This window comes from Rhinopithecus bieti, unplaced genomic scaffold (assembly GCF_001698545.2).
Source record: "Rhinopithecus bieti isolate Rb0 unplaced genomic scaffold, ASM169854v2 scaffold_31940, whole genome shotgun sequence".
NCBI classification, from domain to species: Eukaryota; Metazoa; Chordata; class Mammalia; order Primates; family Cercopithecidae; genus Rhinopithecus; species Rhinopithecus bieti.
Window position 1 is genome coordinate 91,087 of NW_016813570.1, and position 10,644 is coordinate 101,730.

At 44.2% G+C, this 10,644-nt stretch overlaps 1 protein-coding gene across 8 annotated transcripts in view; it reads left to right on the forward strand.

Moving 5' to 3' along the window:
- Positions 1–10,644, forward strand: part of KATNIP (katanin interacting protein) — a 242,530-nt gene that overhangs the window by 17,041 nt on the left and 214,845 nt on the right. For 7 of the 8 annotated variants that reach the window (XM_017848639.1, XM_017848640.1, XM_017848643.1 and 4 more), the window contains exon 2: positions 7,915–7,970. The exons of the other annotated variant lie outside the window; for it this stretch is intronic. In XM_017848639.1, the coding sequence (XP_017704128.1) occupies positions 7,915–7,970 (56 nt within the window). The remainder of the gene's footprint in view (positions 1–7,914; positions 7,971–10,644) is intronic. 8 annotated transcript variants of the gene reach the window in all.

The following is a 10,644-nucleotide window of genomic DNA, read 5'->3' on the forward strand; positions in this document are numbered from 1 at the left end:
AAAAAAAAAAAAAAAAAAAAAAAAAAAAAAAAAAAAAAAAGGAAGAATGGGAAAGTGGGAGATTTTTCCATTTGTCTGCCTAGTTATTATGTACCTAGTTGGAAACTAGAGGCCTGATTTTTTTAGCCTGTACAGAGCCTTAAAATTTTTTAAATTATTCATCACCATTTAAAAATTAGAAGACTAGATTTATTTACCACTTCTATGGAAAATCTAATCCAACAAAACCAGGTCCACCTTTCTGAATGGAAACCAGCAGCTGTTCTTTTTTTTTTTTTTCTTTTAAGAGATGGAGTCTTGCTTTGTTGCCCAAGAGCTGCTGCTACCTTAACCTCCCAAAGCGATAGGATTACAGGCATGAGCAACCATTTCCCTCCTGGACAGCTGTTCTTAGCCTGCCTTGTTCCCATCCTGCTACCTTCCTTTGTTTGCCTCACTCCAACACATGTCTGTCTTTGTGAACGCTATAGGTAGAAGCCAGAATCAAGGTTCAGGAAGCCGGCTGGGTGTGGTGGCTCACTCCTGTAATCCCAGCACTTTGGGAGGCCAAGGCGGGCAGGTCACCTGAGGTCAGGAATTCAAGACAAGCCTGGCCAACATGGCAAAACCCAGTCTCTACTAATACAAAAATAAGCCAGGCATGGTGGTGGGCGCCTGTAATCCCAGCTACTCGGGAGACTGAGGCAGGAGAATTGCTTGAACCCGGGAGGCGGAGGTTGCCGTGAGCCAAGATTGCGCCACTGCACTCTAGCCCCAGGCGACAGAGTGAGACTCTGTCTAAAAAAAAAAGGAAGTTGAAATGGGGGTAGGGGGGTGGGGGTAGTAATGACAGGGGGTGCTCTCCTTCCTGGACTGGAAGAACTGTGTGCAGGCAGCAGGGTGGGGCAAACATGCTGAGCACTGGGTCAGCCGTTAGACTAATGGGTTGCTAACCCTTCCTTGCTTCCTTGCTGTGTGACCATGGGCAGTTTGCTTTGCTTCTGTGACCCATGTGGCTTTGTCATTGCAAATGGTAGGAAATCCCAAGAGCTATCACCCAGGGAAGAAGCTGACAATGGCAGGTGCTCAGAAAGCACTGGAAAAACTGACTCCCAGTGAAATCAGATCCTCAGACAACCCATCTTTATCTTTTTTTTATCTTTTTTTTATCTTTTTTAATGCACCTTCCTTTATCTTTTGTTTGTTTGTTTGTTTTTCCCTTCTCATCTTCTCTAGCCATTTCATAAAAACTTTGCCCTCAAGTAAATGAGCAGGTCACCAATAACCTATTGGCTTCACTAAGGAACTGTTGTTTCAATTTCCAAAAACCATATTTTGTCATCATTTCATTCTTATCTCTCACACATTACTGATTGATCTCTTAAAAGAAGGCAGTTTGTCCTCCAAAATTACTGTGTTCTCTTTCCAGCAAGCTTTGGGGTCCTGAGGTTCACAGAGGCTCCTCCATCTCCCTCTGACAGACCGCCTGCCTCATCTTAGGTCTTGGATGGGAGAGTCTATAGCATTTCTCATTATGTTATGTTTTTTACACATTTAAATCAGCCTTTGGACATTGCATATTTTTCGTTTGTTTTAGCTTTTTGAATAGGAAATAAATCCAAATAGATAATTCAAAAATAAAAATAAGACCAGGCACGTGGCTGACACCTATAATCTCAGCACTTTGGAAGACTGAGACAAGAGGATCGATTGGGCCCAGGAGGCTGAGACCAGCCTGGGCAACATAGCAAGACTCCATCTCTACAAAAAAGTAAATAAGCTGGATGTGGTGGCACATCCTTTTGTTTTTTTTGCTGTTTTGTTTTTGTTGTTGTTGTTGTTTGAGAAGAAGTCTCCCTCTGTTGCCTAGACTGGAGTGCAGTAACGCTATCTTGACTCACTGCAACCTCTGGCTCCCAGGTTCAAGCGATTTTCCCACCTCAGCCTCCCGAGTAGCTGGCATTACAGGCATCTGCCACCACGCCTGGGTAATTTTTGTACTTTTAGTAGAGACGGGGTTTCACCGTGTTGGTTGGCCAGGCTGTTCTTGAACTCTTGACCTCAGGTAATCCGCCCACCTCAGCCTCCCAAAGTGCTGGGATTACAGGCGTGAGCCACTGCACCCAGTGGTGGCACACCCTTGTATGCCAACTACTCAGGAGGCTAAGGTGGGAAGATCGTTTGTGTCCAGGAGTTCCAGGCTGCAGTGAGCTATGTTCACACCACTGCATTCCAGGATGGGCAACAGAGCAAGACTCAATCTCTAAAAGATAATAGTAATAGGAAAAGAAAAAATAAAACAATAGAAAAAATATACATTAAGAAGTCCCTCACATGGCTCTCTGGGTAGTTCTTTATGCAAATAGAACCAATATGAGTATATATTTTGATCTTCCCTTTTTCTTAGAGAAAAAGTTACATACAACGTATACTTTCTTGTCTTGATTTTTTTCACCTAAAATATGACCATCTTTTAAGGATTTATGAAGAGTAGAATATAAGAAGCTTGCTCATTCTTTCAGCTTTGTAAGGTTCAATTACGTTGTGTAGATTCATCATACTTACTCAGTGACTTATTATTTCTAATATTTGCTATTGCAAATCATGATACAGCAAATACCTTGCGCATACGTTTGTTTCCTATCTGTGAACACATTTCTTCACAGCTGATTCCTAGTAGTGATATTGCTAGCTTAAAGGAAAAATGCATTTGTGCTTTTGAGGGATTACAGGCGTGAGCCACCGGGCCTTGTCCCGGGAATAAGAAATAAGTTTTTTGAGACTAAGTCTAGCTCTGTTGCCAGGCTGGAGTATAGTGGTGCAATCTCGGTTCTCTGCAACCTCCGCTTCCTGGGTTCAAGTGGTTCTCCTGCCTCAGCCTCCTGAGTAGCTGAGACTACAGGCACATGCTATCACACCCAGCTAATTTTTGTATTTTTAGTAGAGACGAAGTTTCACCATGTTGGCCAGGATGGTCTTGATCTCTTGACCTCGTGATCTGCCCACCTGGGCCTCCCAAAGTGCTGGGATTATAGGTGTGAACCACCACGCCTGGCCGGAAATAAGTTCTTAATCCAAAACTCTTTTGTGTTGGGGAGGCCCTTACACTGGATTTCTTTACCTGCAGATTTCTATTGAGTTCCTTTTATTCTCCAAAACCTGACCTTCCGTGCCAAGGCTGAGCATTTTACCTGACTCGATGGGCGTGAGGGTCTAATGTCAAGCCTGCCTCTGCACATTTGGTATTTTCTGCCCCTTGCCGTCTTCTAGATCTTTTCAGTAAGCCATCTGGCTAGAAGGGAGCTCCACCTTCACTGGGGAATTCTTTCCTTCCAGTCTCTTTATTAATTGCTGTGGGACTCCGAAGCACATTAAACAGCTGCATCCCAGAAGAGTTCCTTACTTGGAACTTCCTCCTCAGCACATGCTTGTACTGCCTTTGTTCTTGTACCAGCCTTTACTGACCTGGCCGAGGGACAGTTAGAGTCTAGTGCTTAGGAGTGCAGGCTCAGGAGCCAAATTGCCCAGATTGAAATTAAATCTCTGCCACTCACTAACTATGTGGTATTGGACAAGTTTCCTAATCTCTTTGGGTCTCAGTGCCCTCATCTGCCAAGTGGGATAATATAGTACCTATTTCACAGGGTGGTTGTGAGGAGTAAATGATTTGATGTATGTGCTTAGCCCCGAGCCCACGGTGCCTGGCATGTAGTAAACCCTGACTACAGGTGAGCGCCCACGGTAATGGCGGTGATGATAATGATGGCAGTGGTGATGATGGTTGACAGTGACAGTGAGGGTAAAGTCAGTGGTGATTACAGTGACAGTGATGATGATGACCGTGACAATGATGTTGATGGTAATGATGATGACGGTGATGATGATGATTAAGAGCGCACTGAGCCCTGCCACTTAACAAGCTACGTTTTTGTGACCTTGAGCAAGCAGTGCAATCACTTACCCTGTTTGTTTCTCATTTCTTCATTGTTTTGTACCAATGGGAATAGTACTATTCATCTAAAGCAAGAGTCAGTTAAACAACAGCCTGTGGGCCAGATCTGGCCTATCACCTGTTTGTTTGTTTGTTTGTTTTAGACAGAATCTTGCTCTATCGCCCAGGCTGGAGTGCAGTGGTGCCATCTCAGCTCATTGCAACCACTGCCTCCCATGTTCAAGCGATTCTCTTACCTCAGCCTCCCGAATAGCTGGGATTATAGGCACCCGCCACCACACCCAGCTAATTTTTTTTGTTTAGTGGAGACAGGGTTTCACCATGTTGACCAGGCTGGTCTCAAACTCCTGACCTCAGGCGATCTGCTCGCCTTGGCCTCCCAAAGTGCTGGAATTACAGGCATGAGCCACCATGCCCAGGCCCCCCTTTTTTTAATTTTAAATTTTTATCTTTATTTTAGATTTGGAGGGGTGCATGTGCAGGTTTGTTACAGGGTATATTGCATGATGCTGAGGTTTGGGCTTCTATTAACCCCATATAGTGAACCCATATAGTGAACATAGTATCCAACAGAAGTTTTTTAGCCCTTTCTCCCTCCCGTTTTCAAGTCCCCAGTGTCTATTGTTCCCATCTTTATGTTCATGTATACCCAATGTTTAGCTCCCACGTATAAGTGAGAATTTTTTTAAAATAAAGTTTTATTGGAGCACAGTCACACCCCTTGATTTGCATATTGTCTATGGCTGCTTTTGCTACAGTGGTGGAGTTGAGTAGTTGCACCAGAAACCTTGTGGTCTTATGACCTTATGGCATACATAGTGAAAAATATTTACTGTCTGGCTCTTTACAGAGAAAGTTCGCTGACCTCTGGTCTAAAGGAGTGGTTGTGAGGATGCAGGAGATGATGCCTCCGCCTAGAAACTCGCCACATTGTAGGTGTCCAATACAGTGGCCCTGCATCAACCAAGCATTGAACTTTTATGAACTCAATGCTGGGCTCTTACCTCCACCCCCACCACTCTCCTCCCACCTGAAGAGGATAAATAGAGGGAGTGATTACAATATGAATAGTTTAATTAGGAATATCATGAAATTGTGTTCTGCATATATATTTTTATCATGTACTATACATTTCCATATGCATCAAATATGCATGCATATTAGTCTACAGCAGTAGATATAAAAAGCTATGTCCTGTAGACTGTACTTTACGGGTTGCTTAAGACTCTTTATCAAGGGTAATTTTGGCACTGATTTTCCCTTTGCCTGATGACTTCAGAAACTCACATCCAAGGAAGATGCGACTCCCCTCTAAATGGTAGCGATGAAGATTATCTTCATCTAGAGCAAAGTGTCAGAATGTGCTAACCATTGAAAATGAATTCTATGTGCAGATAAAACCTTGCTGAAATCATAAGTGGGAGAATAGTATTGTAGTTACAAAATTCAATGCAGTCACTTTTTTTTTTTTCTTTTCCCCAGACAGACATCTGTTCTATAAAGTGAAGTACACATGTATCGTTTACATTTGGCCTTATTTATTGCTTCATAGCTGAAGCAGGCAGGTCACCTTGCAAAATGCAGAGGAACACCCCCTTAATTTTGCAAGTGGCATATATTGATATTAATGTCACCTGTTTCCACTTCCTTCTTTGAGTTGTTGTGAGAATAAATGAGATATAGGTAGGAAGATGCTCAGAGAAGCTAAGTGCGGTAGACAGGCACAGTGTAATCTGGTTACAGCGCTTCCATCCTTGACAGGCAAGAGCCGTCTTCGCATCGAGCTAATCTGGAAGAGAGAGAGAGGCTCAGTGATGTGAGGACTGGGCCAACCAATCTTCTAGGGAGCTTGGATAATAAATGCTCTTAATTGAGTGAATTCTCTTCATTAGAAAATAAGCAAATTATTTTCCGATTTAATGAATTTAAAAGTTTCTAATTAACTCCAGTAGAAAGATTTGCTTTTATGTTTTATTTTATTTTATTCTTTTTGTTTTGTTTGTTTGTTTTTATAGAGACGAGGTCTTGCTATGTTACCCAGGCTGGTCTTGAACTCCTGGCCTCCAGTGATCCTCTTCCCTTGGCCTCCCAAAGTGCTAGGATTACAGGCATGAGCCATGACATCTGTCCTGCTTTCACATTTTAGTAGTTAAGTTCTGTGTTCTTTGCATTAACGTAACTGGACAACTGAATGCAGGTCTCATGCTTGCTGCTTGCAGAGTTCAATTAATAAGAGTGAGGTCTCGTAATAAGAAAGTGAATTTATTAACCAAAGCTAGTAAAGGGGAAGTGGTCGGATTCCTATCCAAAGTAACCACTTCCATTTTGCGGGAGAAGAAAACTCCAGTTTTCCCTTACAGGAGTGAGCCAGGCACAGTGGCTCCCTCCTGTAATCCCAGCACTTTGGGAGACCGAGACAGGCGGTTCACCTGAGGTCAGGAGTTCGAGACCAGCCTGGCCAACATGGTGAAACCCCATCTCTACTAAAAAAATATAAAAATTAGCTAGTGGGCACCTGTAATCCCAGCTACTTGGGAAGCTGAGGCAGGAGAATTGCTTGAACCTGGGAGGCAGAGTTTGCAGTAAGTAGAGATCATGCCACTGCACTCCAGCCTGGGCAACAGAGTGAGGCTCCATCTCAAAATAAATAAATACATAAATAAATACACAGGGAAAACTTGATAAGGAAGGCATGCAGGAATTGGGCTGAGTACTGTCTGTGTGTCTTGTTCTGGTGGCCATCTTGGGTCCCAGTCAACCTGGACATTGGGCTGTCATCATCTCAACAATGGCTGGGTTGTTAACTCACCACTGTGAAGTCATCTCTGGAATTTTGCAGCTGGGTCTCCAGGCTTGATCCAAGATTAGCCCCTGGAACTTCTAAAAAGGCACATAGGCAAATACTAGTATACAATTAGAGAAATGTGAAGACTGTATATACGGCCCTAGAGTCTGGCCGTGTCCAGTGGTTCATCCTAGGCCTTGGCTCTTCCCTTTATTCACACTTGCTTGGCAAAAGCATCATCCCTTGAGCTTTATCACCAGATGTGACCTCTCCCCTACCCCTCACTCACGTGCAGACTGACTAGAAGTGACCATGTGCAAAGACATGTATCTTCTCTGAGACTCAGTCCCCATTGCCTTCCTCTTGCTAAGCTGTCACTAAGCATTTTTTGCTCCTGTCTTCTGAGTGCTCTTACCTAAGGGGATACTGGTTGTGGCATTTTCACAAATAGCCACCGGGGAGTGAAGTTGGGCAGTTTAGGAGATACATTGACAATAATGCAGTGACTCTTGTTTTGTATTTTCAAACCAAAGCAATCTATTAGTCTTGCATCAAGGCATTCTTTTATAATGGACACTTGCATAAAAGTTGTGAAAACTGCATTGGAAACAGCATATTTAAACATTATGATGTCACTCTGTTGAATTTATGCAGACCTTCAAATGTTAGTCTTCTGGTTCTCCCAGAAAAGCAACAGTTCTCTCTGAAATTGCCCATTATGGGAAATGCAGGTGATTACCACTCATTCACATCTGCACCGTCACCTGTGTGGTGGATTTGAGGGTTTGGTGCAGCACGTTGGTATGCTGTCAGCAAAGGTTATGTGTGTGTGCACAGAGGAAGGCATTTTTGTGGAAGGCATTTTATGTAATTCCAAACAATTTAATAAAAATGTAATTCAACAAGGGAAACTACAGTCCCTAGGCCCTTTCAGAGTACAGATAATGTTCCAGATTAAAGGCTGGAGCTTTGTTCATTATAGTCAAATAACGTAAGTGTGTGAATTACCATTTTCCTTGCCATTGGTCTATTTCAAAAGTGTGCTATTTTCCCATTATAATAATAGGCTGCATTTTCTTAAAATCATTTGATTATGATTGGTCCCGTCTATTCAGTTTGCAAATAAAAAGCTTTTGTGATGATAAACTAGCTGTTCTAAAACAGCCTTAATCTTGGTTCTGCTTTTGAACTGCGACAGGTCAGACTCTGCGAAAGGCTGAGAGAAGCCGGTCCTGCTCACGAGAGAAAAAGGAGGTAAATGTGTCCCTGTTGAGGGCTGATGGGAGGCAACTCTATCTGAAAGGACCTGAGGGAGCAGGGTGGCGAATAAGTGTCCCTAAATCTACTGTTTTCTCTCGGGGTCCCAAGCTTGAATCCTGGAGCAAATGACAGTGAGCAACTAGGCTTACCAACCCAGTGTCACTTGTAATAATCATCACTTGTAATAATCATGTCTAACTGAGTGTATCGGTTAGCTTCATCTGTGTAACAAATCATCCCAGATTTTAGTGGCTTAAAACAGCAACCAGATATTTAGTTCTGGATTTGGTGGGTTAGCAATTTGGGCTTATCAGGGCAGTTCCGCTGCTGGACCAGGCTCTGCATGGGGCTCACTCATGCTTCTGCAGTTCATGGCTGTGTTGACTAGGGGGTGGTTGAGTGTCAGGGTGCCTCAGTTCTCCTCCGAATACTTCTCGTGTGCCAGCAGTCTAGGCAGGTTTTTTCACATTGTGCTTCAAGGGCTCAAGAGTGCAGCAGTGGCAACTGCAGGACTTCTTGAGTCCTAGGCTTACAAGTTACACAGTGTCACTTCTACGACTTTCTATTCTTTTTTTTTTTTTTTTTTTTGAGATGGGTCACGCTCTGTTGCCCAGGCTGGAGTGCAATGGCGTGATCTCAGCTCACTGCAACCTCCACCTTCTGGGTTCAAGCAATTCTTCTGCCTCAGCTTCCCAAGTAGCTGGAATTACAGGCTCCCGCCACCATACCTGGCTAATTTTTGTATTTTTAGTAGAGACAGGGTTTCACCATACTGGCCAGGCTGGTCTTGAACTCCTGGCCTCAGGTGATCCGCCTGCCTCCATCTCCCAAAGTGCTGGAATTACAGGCATGAGCCACCACACCCAGCCCCACTTTCTATTCTTGAAAGCAGGCCACAAGGTCCCAGATTCAAGGGGTAGGGAAATAGACCTCACCTTTTGATGGGAAGAGCTACAAAATATTGTGGTCATTCTTGAAACCTACCACCCTCCCCCGTCTCCCCAACCCCCTACCTCTGAACCCACCTGCTCTGTGCCAGGCACCAGGGGGACCTGGACTAGAGGTTGAGTGAAACACAGTCCTTGATCTCGGGGTATACACTATCTAGTTGGAAGAGAGCTACAGCATGATCATTACAATACAGTGTGAGAAGTGCCATCATAGAAGGACAGAGAAAGTGAGATTTTAATACAGAAACCAGTCACCTGACTCTTCCAGCAATATCAAGAAAGCCTTTGCAGAAAAGGTGATGTGCAGGCTGCTTCTTGAAGGATGACTAGGAGTTTTCCAGGCCAAGGAATCAGTACAGTCAAAGTCAGAGAGACATAAATAAGGAAGGTTGCAAGATCATGGCGCCTAAAGCAAGTGGGAAGTGGTAGCAAGGAGCCATAGGTTACTCCAGGGCCCTTTGATCAAGTCCCAGGCTTATGAGAAGATAAAATTGAGTCTTATTTAGTGGAGATGGGGCAGGAGTGCCAGGGAGAGAAATTGTGTGACTCATCAGAAACATTGACCAATCCAGAAATTCATCCACACATATCTACTGACACTTTTGATTGTAAAGTGTCATCATTCCTGTGATGAAAGGGCATTTGTCCGGCTCAGCTGGGTCCAGGGCCTCAAAAATGGCAAGAAGACCTGGTCCTTCTCCTTCCATCTCTGGGCTGTCCTGGCCAGCTCTGAGGAGGAAGCTGGGGCTAGACTGCACTCAGCGTCGTGTGAGTTACATGACCTTCACCTTCTCCTGTTGTTTCCTTCATCAGCTGCAACCAGAACAGCCAGTTTGCGTTTTCTTTTTCTTTCAATTAGCCCACCTGGAATGAGGGCTGGACGAAGGCTTAGGAACTTCGATGCTGCTGAAAAGATCTAAGTGTCACCCAAGTGGGCAGTCTAGGGGCAAAGCCAGGGTGGATTTTCCCACTCCTTCTGATAAGGAATCTTTGTCTGGAGGCAGAAGCAAGTGCCTGTCTTCCCGCAACATCCTTCCAGAGACCCTGAGGTAGAGGAGCAGGGATGGAAGTGAGCCCAGACCTGCAGGCCTCCCTTAGTTAACTGACCGGGGGTGAAGACCAGCCCGCAAGCCGAGGAGGAAACCTTGAACCTGCCCCTGGCCTTTGGTCACAGAATAGCAGCATCCCATTTATCCACATTAAGAAATTAACTGGGAAACCACAGAGCGGGGCAGGGGAAACTAGTTGAGGCTCTGTCTCTCTCTAGCAATGCGACTCCCCTAATTGCTGCTTTCCCAGCCACTCCCATTGTGCCCATGATGGGAGAGCATTTCAGATCATTTCTCTTCTGGGAAGTGCTTGCAGTGAGAAATGGAGAGTGAGGCTGTTTATCACAATACCCAGGCTTAACCTGGAAAGATATTTCACTCGGTTTCAGGCCTTCTGAGAAAAGGAGAGTGCTAGCTCTCTTAACAGAGCTTTTGTTCGGTTACAAAACCAAAACAAAAAACCAGCCCCAAACAATTATTTCAAAAGCAAACAAATAAATAAAGGCTGGGCACAGTGGCTCCCGCCTATAATCCCAGCACTTTAGAAGGCCAAAGTGGGTGGATTACTTGAGCCCAGGAGTTCAAGACCAGCCTGGGCAACATGGTAAAACCCCACCTCTACTAAAAAATAATTATTGAAAAAAAAAAAAAAAAAAAAAAAAAAAAAAA